We start from the raw sequence: 14,859 nt of genomic DNA, 5'->3' as shown, positions 1-14,859 counted from the left end.
GTGAGACCTCATCCTCAACACAGCTTTAGCCAGCTCAAAAAAAACCCTCTTGATATCAGCCTATGTGCATTCTTTTACTAGCAGCAGTCTCATCATCTTTATTCATTTACCTTCTTTCATTGAGAGATCCTCGTGAATTTTTAGGACTCACATAAAAGCGAACGACTGACAGCAGCCATCTGCATGTTGAGCAGCAGACAATTTTTCTCCAGCTCTGGACATTTTGTTTATAGTACTGATTTGTGTGCATGTGTTAATGTGTGCTTGCATGCATCTGTGGCCAGACACACAACTGACTCCCATTGTGTACATCTGTCACGCTCATACTACAGCAGCACTGCTGGGCAACAACTCTCATCATTAAGAAGTGCAAACCACCACTCTGCATTCAAAATATGCTCTAATGGAAAAGGCTTGTTTCAAGCTTTTTTCCTCTTCCAAGCTCTGAAAAAAATTTTTTTAAGGAAAATCCTCTCAAGATTTTTTTTCTTCTAAAAGAAGAGTGTTCAAGGTATCCAAATATCCCCCCCTTTTTTTCCTTTTCCTTTTTTGACTTCCTACTGTGCTCTCACAGCCTCCCTCTCTGTCTCCCATTCCACAGTCTGTTTTACCTTTTTCCTGATGATTTAGGTGAGGTGGGGTATTTCTTTGTATGTGTAAGATCTACTTCCAATTTCCAATACTTTTAGTATATATAGGGGAAAAAAAAAAAGTAGCAGATTCTTCTTTCCTTGCTTTGCATTTATATTCCCACATACAACACCACCTGCAGATAAACTCTCCTCTACTCTAAGCAGCATGAGTGACACACAGGATTTGGTCAGTGATACTTTTCTGCTCAATTCACCAAGTAGGGACCATAACTGAGGCTTCTTTGCCTTAACTATAACATATTCCTAGTGCTATGGTTTTGGTGAGAGCCCGTCATACACTGTGGGTTGATTTTAAGTGCCTAAACATGTCATTTTGGATGTACGATTGGCCTCTATCTGTTGTTCCAGAAAGACATTGGTCTGACGCAAGTCCCTTGTCCTATCTGCCAGACCCACAGAGATACCTTGGATATAATTCAGCGTGCCTGAAATGGTCCTTTATATTAACACTCAGGTAACTGAACAGCCAAACAGCTAGCAGACAGCCAAATCAAATTGTTCCTTCTTGAAGAAGTTTCCAGTCCTCTGCTCACCTGCCAGGGGTGGGCTGCTGGATAGGGTACACCGCTTTTCAGAGGCACTTCTACGCCCAGCTTTTAAATGGGGAGGTGAAATGTGCTGATGAACATGTCAGGAGGGAATGATCTCCAGCTGGGAGACAACCTGCATTTCCCAGAGGTCTTATTCAGCTTCTCTGTTTCAAAGAACCAATGGACTCTCTACAAAGATCATGAATAGCTCAAGGGCATTCCCTGGAACAAAGATCCCTGTCTCTGCAGTCTGTAGGACTACCCTTTGGAGGCCCAGAGCCCTCTTTCTTGTTTCCCCTTGAAAACAAACTCTATTTCAGATAAAACATGCAAGGTTCATAAAATAACCTTCGGTGATTGGGACTGGGCTGTGCAACAGGTAAATAAATGGCTTGTTTGAGAGTAGAAGGTTTAAAAGACCAACAGCTGTGGTATATTTAAATTATTTCTTCCCCCAAAAAGTACTGCAAGCAGAAACACTCAAAAGTGCTGAAAAATAGATGAATCTGTATAACTCCTTAATTATTGAACTCATATTTAATAATTAACTATGCCTAGATTGGAAAAAAAACATATCTTGAGATCTAAAGCAGAAGTGCCTTCATGTTAAAGGGACAGGACAGAGCCTTTAGACTTGAAATGCTATTGCAGGCAAAGCAAGAATTGAACATTTTACTAAATTACTTGACAGGAACACCCTTAAACGCTGAGCAGAGCAGAACTGTGTTATCAAATGGCAACGTAGAAATGCAAGGGACCTGAAAGCAAATTCCATAGTGAATTAATCACAAATTGTAGCATAAGGAACATCTTGGCACCAGGACACTGGTTTATGCTTCCTATTGGAAGCATGATGTGAAGAGGCAGTCTTGTATAGACCTGGCAAAATTATTATGAACAAGGCAATTCTGATGGGTACAATGCCACTCTCTTTTCTAAGTTGAGAAGAAGAAAAAAAGTACAAATTTAATTTCTTACACCCCCTACCACAAAACAATTTATAAATCTATGTAGGATGCTGTATGACCTCACTAACTGATTTCACCTAGTCCTAAGTAGTTCAACTGGAGATGAGAATTTGACCTTTACAGAAATGTCTTAGAATCTCCAGGGTTACAAGAAAGTCTGTCTACAGTAGGCAAAGTGTGGATTGTACCGAGTGTTGTAGGTTTAGATAAATTAGGTCATTATTTATGATCCTCTGATCACAAAAGACATGAATATAATTTCCTCTTCCGGGTGTACACTGGGTGCCTCAATGGGTGTTGAATATTTAAACTGGGTGTTGGAGAGCTATTTCTGGTCATTCAGCTTTGAAAGCAGAAGCTGCTGCAATTGGAAACACTGAAATAGAGGGTTCTGAAAAAAAAAGACTACAGGCTAGGGAGAGGCAGTTGTAAGCTAATTAGGAGACACACGTCCTATAGTCAGTGGGAAAAATAGGCTCCTGGGGAGCCTATACACTCTGAATCACCTTCTGGAGGAGTTTCTCTGTCCCACTACAGGCTCAGGAGAGTTGTCTCCTAATTCAGGCAGGGGATTGCCCTGAAGTGACTCAGAAGCACTTCAGTGGCCAAGGAGCCTTGGAAATTCCAGCTGCCCTGACTAGTGGCTGCCCCTACAAAGCTACGAGTTTCCTCGGGTCTGAACGGATGCACAGACCTGTGCTCCCCTGATCACTCATTCCCTCCTCTCGTTTATAACCCCTGAGCACATTTCCAGTCTTTCTGTCAGCATTCCAGAGCAGAAAGGGAGAGAGGGAGAGACAAAAAAGCAGTGGTATTGATCTCCGCTGAGAAAGACCACTCCAGATCCCACTCCTCATTCCAGTGGGAAATTTTGTTTCAGAAAAAACAACTCCTTTAAAGTCTCTGTTTGTCAGACCGGACAGTTATGAAGTGTTGAAGTGTTCATTTTACCCATTCCTTGTAAATTTATGAAAAAAATCACCTCTTGCCCACTGCCTTAGAATGTCTTCCAGCTTCCACCAGAAGAGAAACTTGGATTGACACTCGTCACCAAAGGAGGTGCATAGTTTGTAATCTATTATTTGTACTAAAGTTAAGGCCCACCATGCTAGATACTCTGCACGTGCAGATAGCTAGGGCCAGACTTAATGGGAGTCTCTCCACTGGATATAGACAAGTCCTACCACAGCACTCATTGACTGAGGAGCCTATGGGTGCTTCCCTCCATGCAAACATGGGTGAGGTCTCCACAAGAGAAGGTTATTAATCTCATTGTACACAAAGGAAGGTGCGGAGGAGATGAAGAAGGGTTAAGTGGCTTGTTTGGGGTTACACAAGTATCTGGGATAAATCTGGGAAGTGAGTTTCCTCTGAGCCAGCCCAGTTTCTCAAAAATGAAGCCTCCTATTCTGGCTAGGAATAATCTAACACATCTAAAAAAAACAACACTTAGACTCTTGTTAGCATTTTCAGATACTGCTAGCTGTTCAGATATTAGCTCCAGAGGCAGGTGGCTCAATTGCATCTACTCAAATGCCTTGTACCATTTTACAAGAAAGGGAAACTGAGTCAGTTCAAACAGATAAACTGAAAAGCAGCTAGTTTGCCCTGGTCTGAGAAGCAGATCAAAAAAAAAGAGGAGGTCAGAGCCCCCTGAGTCACTTCCAGCTCTCTGCCAGGACACCATGAGGTGTTGATACCACAGTTACCAATCTCCCATCCTCCAGGGAATAACTTTCCAGACAACACCTCTCCTTTGAACTGAGAGTGATCCGTTAAATTCCAGCCTTTTTTCAGTCTCCAAAAGCCACTGCCAGCACACTTCTCTTCGTGTTGATCCACCGCTTCTTTCTTTTCAGCTTCTTATAGCTCCTGTCCTTCACCTCTCCCAATCTCTCCCAGAGGGCAATTCCAGTCAACCCATAAATCGCACAGCCTTGCCCTTTCTTCTGTCATTCCTTCAAACCTGTTCCCTTCCTCCTTTCTGTGTCTCAGTCTGATGCCACATCTCCCAGACTACTACTTCTCTTCCTCACATAGCTTCAGGAATGTATGGGGCATGGGCAGAGAAAACTGACTGTTAACCAGTTCTCCAGCTGATTTGTGAAAGCATGTGGCTTGAGCAGCCAACCTTAGGCAGAGTGATTTTTTCAGCCTGCTTTGCCCAAGCTCTCATTTCTTCCATCCACAGATTCAGCCTCCATGTCTCTTTATGCTTCCAGGTCTTCCTGTCAGGTTCTGCTGCATAGGTCCCACTTCGTGGTCTGCCTTCTTCCAAGTCTTCCCTCAATCTGTACTTTTTCTGTCTACTGTTTTCCTTCTGGAGAATGTTCCTTTGGACTCCTGACTTCTCCTCTTTCACTTCAGCCAATGCTGCTGATACCACTTCTTTCTTCTAGCCATGCTGTCCTTTGGGTGCTGTGTTCCAAGACTGACGTTCAGTCATCTAGTTATATACACCTTCATATTTCTCCCCGTGAGTTCCTCAATTTCCACCTCTGCTTCTCCTCTTTGTCTCCAACTCTCTTCCCAACCCACAGGCTGTCTTGGGATCAGTCTGTATTTGAACAAAATGTGTGCTCATCTCTGCTAAGCATTTGTGGTCACCAGCTTCTCACACATGTACAACATATCAATCCAATGGCGACGCATATAGAAAGAGTCTTTAGGTCTTCTCATTCTTCAGCTCAGCTTCTTCCATAAGGCTGTCCTGTGGTGCTGTTGTTTTTTCCAGCATTTTCAGAGTTACTGGCCATAATCTTTCAACTTTGTTAGTTTGTTTCCAGAACACGCTGCTTTAAGTTACAACAGTCCTTCCCTGCAGTATATTCAGCACAGGCACTCTTCTGTGTCCAAGTTATCCTCTTGCAATCTGCATCCACAGATGCGTTCCTGTTCTTACTCCGGTGGCAACCAGAAGGTGTTTGAAACCTCAGATATCACTGCCTAATGATTTCCCTAACCACCAGTTTGCTCTGAAAGGAGCTTTTGCCTTTCACACATTTCTATTTAGTTAGATGAATTCCACCTTACATCTATGGGATGGTCCAGGTCTAAGAATTTACGTGACTAGATGACATGCTGCTTAGGTGAAAACCAGATGCCCCTGACCTGAAAACAAGACTTTTTGGAGTATATGTTGTCACCTAACTTTAGATACCCAAGTAACCTCCTAACCAAGCCTGACCGCAAACAGTATGAGGCACATCCAGAGTTAGGAAAAGCTGGAGAGTCTGGCTTATGCATGGGAGTGTTGGTAGAAACTAGACTCCTTAAATGGGTTTTCAGAGGACTGGTTCCAGCCCTAAGCCTGCCATGGGACTGTTGGTCTTTCTCCCAAAAGTTGTTTAAATGTTCTAAACAATCTTCCTTTTCTGGCATGGGACAGCAGGCTTTGAACCCTTCTCCTCTGTCTACACAGGGCCAGGATCCTGCTGCATCTCGTCTTTGCTCCTATTTACTACAAATTAATTAACTTGGGTTATGAACACACAGTTTGTTTGTAGTGTTGACAAACTGTAAAGCTCTTTTACACCTTTTGACAGTTTATTGGCGCTTTAAAGTTGAGGTAATGAGATCCCTTTATACCACAAAAGGAATTTACAAGAACTGCGGGGCTCAGACACACAATCTACTTACCGTGACTATACAAGTTATACTGCAGATAATCTGTCAATCTGTTGCAGCTACATTGTAAATCTTTAGTGTAAATGAGAATAAGATATTTCAATTGCCATGAACAAAGTGAAAAGAAACAAGCAGTTTACATTCCCCAAAACGAAAATAATTTTGCAAGAGACAGAGTTAAAAATGTAATTCAATGGATTATAGCTATGATAAAAAAAAAAAAAAAAGAAAAAAAAACAGTAATACAACACAACACAATTTACTGCAACATTTCAGGTGTCAGACTGCCTAAGAAATCCAGCCTACTCTCCACTGTCTAGTCCCTTATTATTCCCTTTTCCCTATCCAAATTGCACTGCCTACTCAAACTTAGCTTGGCCATTCCTAAAATTTTCAAATGTCAAAGTGATAAATGGCAATACAGCCATTGGAAATGGGTGCTTCAGAAAATAATTTTTTTTTTTTAAATATATTGTTGGATTAAGGACAGAGACTTTTTCCTGCTGCTGCTTCAGTTAATAAAACAAACCATAAAAATAATAAGGTACAAAATTCCTTAAGTTAAAAGGAATAGAAAATCATTTCCAGAAAGCCTCCATAGTCAGGATAGCACACAGCTGTGCCTCTATAGATCTCTATGGTCAAATGGACCTTAAAGTCCCAGATCTTTAATGAAGGACCTGGCAAAATTCTTTCATCAACTTGGATTTGATGAAGACTTTTTTAGAAAAAATGCCACAGCTACCTCAACTCTTGCAGTGACTAGTCTAGTCACTGACCATGAAGTGTAGGGAATCAGAAAAGGAAGAATGAGAGCTGCTTCCCTCTGTTTTCATATGTGTTTAAAAACAATTCCCCTGAACGTGAGCCCTCAGCCCTCTGGACTTGAAGGTTTCCAGCTTACTTTTGTTCTCTGTTAATTCCACTCCTAGGTATATTCCTTAAGCATTTGCGCAACCTTTCTAGCTTGTTTTGCAATGAGAGGAGATTGGTTTTTTTTTTTTTCCTGCTATGCAGCTTAGAAAGACAGGGATCTCTCTGCCTGAAACTGGGAGATGTCTTTCCACCCCCGTACAGTCCTGCAGGACAAACTGCTGTGTGTGGGCAGCTCCTGGGGAGATGCAGACAGCTTTCCTGCTACCTCCTGCCACAGCCAGTGCAGAAAGCTTTTCATTCATGCCCTGAAGTAAAATAGGAGGTCCTTTCTAATTTATAACTGCTCTTTAACCCTTAGGACACCCAAGAGTTTATCAGCTTTTTGAGTGCTGCACAGGCAAGCTGCAGCAGCCTCGGTGCTGGGCGCTCAGGGTCACGCTGGCTATTTTAGATTGGATTTGAGCATGGGCTCGAACCGTAGCTTGTCTGATGTCCCCGTCGCGTGGGACAAAACCCAGCATCAGGCACAAGCTTTACACAAGCAATGGGCAGACCGAGACAAGAAATTTGGACCTGCCCGATCCCCTCACGTAGGTCCTTATGCACAAAGCCACCACGTGCCATCTCACTTGCGGCACTTTCGTGTGCTTGGCCCTGGGCAGAGGTCTTCGTGGAGAGGCTCCGATGCTGCGCACCACCGAGGCAGGGGATTGGGGTGCTGCTCTAGGCTCAGGTTGCCACTGCAACGTGAGGACGTGCGATATTTTCTAGCAGTTATTTTCTGTTCGAGCACTAAGAATGCACAGAGATGAGTCATGGCTCAGCTTTTTAACATCAGCTTTTAACCTGTTTGATGGCCCACTCATCCAAGGCCCAAGGTAGACACAACTTCAGTGTCTCTCTGACTTCTTCCACTTCTCATGAAAATAGGGGTGGTGCTTCCCCATTATACATGGGTTCTGGAGGATGAAATCCAAGTCTACAACTAGCCAGATGTGATTTCACTTCAAATTCAAATGAGGCCAAACCTTCAACATCTTCCACAGTGTAAAAATTCCACAAAAAAATTACTTTTGGAACCATTACACTTTTTTGACTAACGTCACTTTGGGGGTTTAGGGGGGTTGATTTTTATTCTGTACAACAATGCATTTCAATAGTGTAGAAATGTTGACATGAAACAGATATAATATTAAAAATAATATTACGAAAGTCTAGATGAAAGCAAAATAATAGAATTAAATACCTTTTCCTTCTCCCAGTGGGTAAAAAAATCTGATCTCTTCCAAAGAAGAGGACAAAGTGAATAATTTTTATTTTCTCCAGTAGGAAATATCCTTGAAAGTGACCTAGTCCTGCTGAATGTTTCCCTTTCGTGAAACTACAGTTTTCACCTAAAGCATTTCCACCTAAATATTTTTGAACAGCACCCTCAAGAAAGCAAGGAGTATCTTACTGAGGATGGGAAGGGCTATGTGATTAAACAGGTCTATGGAAACTCTTATTGTTGCTCTTTTCTGACACATTACATCGCAGAAGAAGTACTTTCCCTGTGTGCTGTCCCATAAATGCAAACATTTCCAAACATTTCCTTTAATCGGAGGTTACCCAGTCACTTTTTAAAGCCACACCAGTCCAGAAAGGAAAGGGGAAGATTTTCCCAGTTCCTGCAATGCCTTTGCATAAACCAGCAAGCCTGACACAAAAACCACGCTCCGCCCCTGAAAATAGCTCACTACCAAAGGTGCAACGCAGGAAAACCTCTTTAAACTGACACCAGGAACAAACTGCTTCAAATGCAGCAGCCAACTACCGCGCGATCCCATCGCGAGCTGCACACAGCTGTTAACATTTTGCATTATTGCCAGTTAATCTCCCGCGCTGCTGCCGAACGAGACGGGGAATGTCTGCCCGCAGGAGCGGGTACGCAGGGCGGCACGACCATTTAAATGCTAAGATCAGTTCGCTACATCCCCGGCATGCGATGAAAGAGAATTAGACACGCGGGAAAAGTGAAGATGAGCCCAAACAGAGGGTCCCTGCCTGGCTCAGCCTGCAGCCCTGAGAAAACCCAGATCTGGGTCCAGGCTTCTCAGTTTGCCAAACTTCGCAGGCTTTCTCCCATCTGGGGTGGAAATTCACCCTGGTTTTGTTGTTGGTTGCTTCTCTTCCTCCAGCCAATCTCCCGGTTGTAGTTGGGGCCAGAATTGGGAGGGGTATCTCAATGTTATATTCAAAGGTTTAAAAAGGGTGACTATTTCATCCCACAAAAAGCCTCCATATTTGTAGTAACCCATAGACCTCCCCCTGTCAAGAAACACATGCTAATATATTAGCTATATTCTATTTATATCATATATCATATTATATTTATTATATATAAGCACCCATCTCTCAGTCCCCTTTATATCACATGTTTTCCTCATTAAGTTCTGCACCAAAATACGGAGCAACTGATTTAAGTTTAAATCAAAGATGATAGATGCATTTCTGTTAGAAAGAAGGGCAAGCTAGGAAAGACACAGCAGCTTTTCCTGAACCCAGCTCTCTGGTTTTTTTCCTCCCATCTGCTAGGTCTTTAAATCTAATGGTCATCTTATATTTGTGAATAAGAAAGTGAAGGAACAAGTCATTGTACATTAGTTACTCCATGGGAAGTGCCTAAGTGCAGTTTCTTACCCCCAGTGAATGCAAGGGGATTCAAGGCAGCTTAGCCTTCTGTTCAAGAGCCATCTGCTTTAATGCATCATGTTAGAGTCAAGGTCTTGAAAGGAAAAATGCTGTCACAGAAGGCAAAAAAACTCCTACAACCACCACACAGAATAATGAACATCTAAGGAAAAACAACCTATGGAAGTGACCCCAGAAAGGCAAAAAGGATCTGAACTCATGGTGTAACAGGGGTGTGCAAATCAATGGTTTCAGTTAGTGGAAAATAACATGTATTGAATGGACTAACATTTAAGTAAGGTAAAAAAAGCACATCTTATCTCTAGCAGATCTCTGCACCCTATCTTGAATTCCCCTGCTACGGATTTTTTTTTCCTCTTTTTTTTCCCCTGGGAAGCTTTTCTTTTTAATATGTGAGTAAAGCAGAACAAATTCTCTCATGTTGTCTATGATCGCTTAATCTCAAACTCAGCACAGATACATAACACTGCTTAATGGAGGAAAAGCAAAGAAGCATTTGATTAAATGTTTGATCTCTTGAGGAATGCATAGGCTCTATAGAGTACAGTGCACAGCTCACAAATATTTTGTGTTTTATTATTGATTAAAAGTGATTAAAATTAATAATTGGTTCAACTGATAAAAAATACTTTTTTCCTGAGCTAACCCTGAAAATGTGTAAGATTGTTTTGATTGCAGAGAAGTCTGGGATAGAAAAAGTGCAGAATTGCCTCTATAATGTCATCTTCCACAATCAGCATCCATTGCAAGTGCAGTGACATTCTTTGCAGCAGGACTATCCGTGACTTTAGACAACTGAAATGACCTCTGACACCTCTGTTTTATTTATGCCGATTATAAATAGGTATGGTATTAAACCAAAACTCTCTGGACATTGTTTTTTCTTTACCACACAGCTTTCACAGTCTGGACAAAGTGAATGTAGCATGTTATTAAATCTGAAGCTTAACATCTTCCTCTAGTTGGAGAGGTATGGGTTATTAGTCGAAATGCAGGGAACAGGCTCATATGTTCATGCCCCATATCATCACAGTGTTGGCACTGACAAAGTTTCAGCTAAATACACAGCAAAAGCGCTGGTTTTCTTTTGGGAAGAAGCACAGTCTGTTTCAAGGGGACACAATGGAATAATGAGCTCACCTACACAGGACTGCTAAAAATGGAAGAGCATGGAAAAGGCCTTTAAAATTTTTCCATCCGTGGTAATAACAGCATTGGAGCCACGAAATCAGGCTGTCACAAAGAAAGGGTAGGTGTCCTCGGCTACTGATGCAGCATCTCCCCTTACGCTGCTTCTTGCACCCGGTCCCTGCCCTCCGCTCAGCATCTGCTCGTGTCTCCGGTCCACTTTCCCTGGGAAGGACAAAGGTGCAAGAACAGCCAAGGCCACCATGTTAACTTCTCTCCTGAAGCTTGTCAGGAGAGTTTCTCAGGGAATAAATTACGAATGGAGCTGGAGACAGTGATAAATTTCCCTTCTGAACAATCAATAAAATTCTCTCAGCCCCGCTCAGGCCCCTACTGCGGATGCAAGGGCCATAATTACATTGTCAAAAAGTCGAGTTGCCCTGGCTGACTGAAACCCCCTTTAAAACTGACGTGTGATTGACAGGCAGTTTATGGGTGGCACGCTTTGACTGGCAGGGGAGTTGGCTAAAGCCAAAGGCAACAGTGAAATTTCCCAGTCTGCTACAACTACCGGAGCAAAGGACTGCCACTCACGAGAGAATTGTGGGAAACCCTTAGTCATATTAACATATCAAAGTGAGGAGCTGACAGCGCTTACTAAACAATCTGAACTCAACCATGGCTGCAGAGCATCCCCCAGACTTCCCAGTCTGAAACAGAAAAGGAATTAAAATGCACTCAGTCCTGTCTTCACCAAGACAGCTAAGAATTTGGAAGCCTGCTTATTTAATGATTTTGATCTGAGATAACATATACATGCATGTATATATATGTACCTCACAAATGTATATTGCTGAGCATGTCAGCCTCTTTCATATATATTTATGAAAGAGGCTGTCATGCTCAACAATTTGTTCTATACCACAGGCCAGACTGGTACTAAATTGGAGACAGAACAGCATATTTCTGTTTCATGCAAGAAATATGAACCCAGCAAAAGAACACACTCCTTTTGGTCTTGTTTTCTAGCAGCCTTCTACTGCTTCAGTGCTAAATTGCAGATTACATGGTTTGAATGAGCCTTAATTGCAGCCATGCACTGGGACTGTATGTAGTGCAGAGCTTAGAAGTGACTTCATAGCTAGTCTGGATTTCTTGAATAAGAAATTTATAAGAATTCTTGAATAAGAATTGATAAGAAATTGAAACCAAGAGATGTTTCCACTAACGGTCCAAGGCACCTTTGGCTCCATGTATCTCCATCCAGGTAATGCTTGGGTTGCAGACCTCAGCTTCTTGGTTTCCTTGGGAGTGAAGAATCGCTGGGAATTATGGCACTAAGTAAAACATATGAGATATCAGTGAGAAATGCCTTGAGGGTACTGACATGGACACCTAGGTTTACTTCCCTCCCTCATATTGCCAAGGTAACACTGTAAAACGTACTTCTGCCCTGTTTGGCTGTATAATTTCATAATTGTCCATGAGGATAGAGTCAAAAAGCCAGTGATGATACGGGCTCAGAATGAAAAGGAGAAGCAGCACAGGCGGCGCAGCTACAAGGAGATGCTACTGGCTTTGCTAGAAAACAAAATAGCATGAAGAAGACAAGGCTCTTGTTATAAAGGGCTGACAATTTAAGGACAAAATCCTGACTTACAGGGCTCAAACCAAGAATGGAAGGATACTTTAGAGTAGCAGGAGAAGACATGGAAAGCGAAGCAGCAAAAGCTGTTATCAGGCAAATTTAAATCAGACATTTTAATACTTTACTTAAAAAAGAAAAAAAAATAAAAACATGGATGATTAACCAAATTAATCCCCTGGAACAAGCTTCTGCAGAAAATGCTGGCTTCCGTTTCCCTTGATGTCCCCAAAGACCAAGCCTTTCTGGAAGGCATGCTTTAATCTAATGCGAGTTACTGAACTCAAGGCTGGGATAACTGTGTGAAATTCAATGGCCAGTAACGGACAGTCAATTCAGCCTAGATGATCTAATAGCACTTCTTCACAGAGCCCCCCTAGGAAATGGGATAGAAATGCCCTGCCCTTTTGCAAAGCCAGTTTACTGAAATTATTAACGCCATTTGCAAACACTATATAATTTAGCCTCACCGTGTCTCGACAAAGCGCTCGAGAGCACCTGACGTGGCGTTGGGGAGTAGTGCAGCCCACCTCCCTTGCCACTGCCAGGAGCACCTTCCCCAGCCTCCGCTGATCTCCCCTGATTCAGAAAAGCATCTGCTCAGCGACTTCCCTCCAACAACCGACCTCTCCCGACCTTGCTCGGCTCCTGTGAACTGGCAGGATTACCGCACAGCAGTACAGCTCGCTCCCTGCCTGTGCTCAGATTGTACCCCTCGGTGTCTGACATCATTTTTGACTGAGCGCCATACGTGTCAGCGATGCTCAGCTAGCAACCTTTCTGCCTGTAGGCCAGGAGGGTGGAAGTTCAAGCCCTGCTGGAGCATACGAAAGCCTACCAGTACGAGGGTTGACACACAAGAACATAAAGGAGGGAAATGAGGCATTCAGATATGTTGCCTTTTTTTTTTTTTTCTTCTCCTCTATAACACATACTGCCTTTAAAAACAGCCCATTAGTTAAGAGCTTGACAGGCGTGCATTGCACAAATATTCTGATTCATGCTGAGTTTGGACCTGAATTCCATAGCCAATCTACTGCACCAAGAAACGGCCATTTTATACCTGTATTTCGTAGCCCTCCAAAAAAGCTCTGTATCTAAAGTTCTCTGTGCCACAACATCTGCAAACCTACAGCCACTTTCTGTCCTTTAAGTCCCTTGTCTCTTCCCCTTGGCAGGAACTTACAGCTCTGACCCTGCAGGGCTTCCTTTGAGAGAAAGGTCCAGCGGTTACAGCAGAGGACAGGGCATCTGGGACTGAAATTCTTGGCAGTGCCACAGTTTTTCTGCATAGCCCTGGATTCGTCATTTATGACAACAACCTGTGCTGAGCAGGTGCAGCTGTGAGGACCACCAGAGAGTTACCAGCTGTGCTCCTAACACTACAGACAGACCGCTGGCATTGGGATGCCAGCACAGCACGGGGGGATGGAGGAGGAGGGGAAAACACACTGCCAGGAGCACTTTGCTGGTGCTTTGAGAAGTGTCATCCCCACTCCAGCTGGCACGGGCTACTAACTGCAGCATGCTTGGCATTGCCCTCACCATAGGACCTACCTGGCAGACTACCCTCTGTGGGAAACCCAAACAGCCAGAACTTCTTTGGGGAGGAAACTTCCCAGTCGTTATGGAGAGAGATGAGGGGAGAAGTGTACCCCATTCCAGTGGCAGAGCAAACCTACACGATCCACAATGGACAGCTGAGGTCCAGTTTCCAAGGGATGGAGACTTCTATTTGTGGACAGACATGCACAAATCCAAACATCTTCTAGGCACCTAAATGACTGCCAGAGTTTCATAACTGCTTGATACCATCTATCTTCTTGGGGTCCAGATTTTCAAAATGACTCGGCTCCCAGTATGGGAGCTTTTATGGAGGTACAGCACCGAGCTTTCGTGCATAAGATACTGCAGAAGTAGGAGTCTGATGGTGAATGCAAAGACATGAAGTTCTGGCCCAAAAACCTGATTTCAACAAATACTTAACTGTAATTAGAAGTCCAAGTTCACGACTGAAGTTGTTCGGTTTGGTTTTTTTCCTCCAAAACCTTTTTTTCCTTTGTTTTGTTTTCTTTTATTCATTTGTGCTTTGCTTTTGGAGAGAAGAAAAAATGTACTCACCGCGAATGGAAAGGGTCCCATTCCTCACTGCCAGGAACTTGACCCCATATGGATGTAACGGTGGAGAATGGAGGCTTCCGTAGAGATAGATGTGTGCTTTATGACGGAAAGGGGCCTCAGGGGATCCCACCTGGAGCTCTCCTCCATCAGATATCAGAATGTAATGAGCATGCAGTTCTACAGGTCCTGGACCAGTGAACAACAGTTTGCCACCTGAAGACAACAGAATAGCAAAATGCAACCATAGATCTAACAGCCAGTCATTATCTCACAGTCAAAGGAACTGTAAGAGTTGGGTAAACAAATGGTTTTGCAATAAAATTACAAGATTAAAGGTAAAATGTTATTGCATCCTGCAAAATTTCCACCTTGTCCTATACTTCTCCCTATGGATTTATCAGCTCTTTCCAGGCCTGATTAATTCAGTCCATTTTCCAATTCTACCACAGGCTGCCTTTCTAGACTTGAGCAAGGGCATTCAGCCCGGGCAGACATCTAAATCTCTCCAATCCCAGTGCAAGGGAGCTGTGTTTGGAAAATCCCAGTTTTAACTTACTCACTCTCTAAATGTTAAAAAGGGATATTGCTACTTAATTTGTATGTTACTTTTCAGACTACAA

The 14,859-nt window shown here is 43.0% G+C and overlaps 1 protein-coding gene across 1 annotated transcript in view; it reads right to left on the bottom strand.

Annotated features, from left to right (window-relative positions):
- Nucleotides 1-14,859, bottom strand: part of PKHD1 (PKHD1 ciliary IPT domain containing fibrocystin/polyductin) — a 267,040-nt gene that overhangs the window by 149,592 nt on the left and 102,589 nt on the right. Inside the window, exon 38 of the mRNA XM_030037971.2 lies at nucleotides 14,240-14,452. Coding sequence (XP_029893831.1) covers nucleotides 14,240-14,452 — 213 coding nt within the window. The remainder of the gene's footprint in view (nucleotides 1-14,239; nucleotides 14,453-14,859) is intronic.

The sequence above is a fragment of the Aquila chrysaetos genome, chromosome 15, assembly GCF_900496995.4.
Source record: "Aquila chrysaetos chrysaetos chromosome 15, bAquChr1.4, whole genome shotgun sequence".
NCBI classification, from domain to species: domain Eukaryota; kingdom Metazoa; phylum Chordata; class Aves; order Accipitriformes; family Accipitridae; genus Aquila; species Aquila chrysaetos.
The sequence above is the reverse complement of the archived record's forward strand: the minus strand, read 5'-3'. Positions and strand labels throughout refer to the sequence as shown.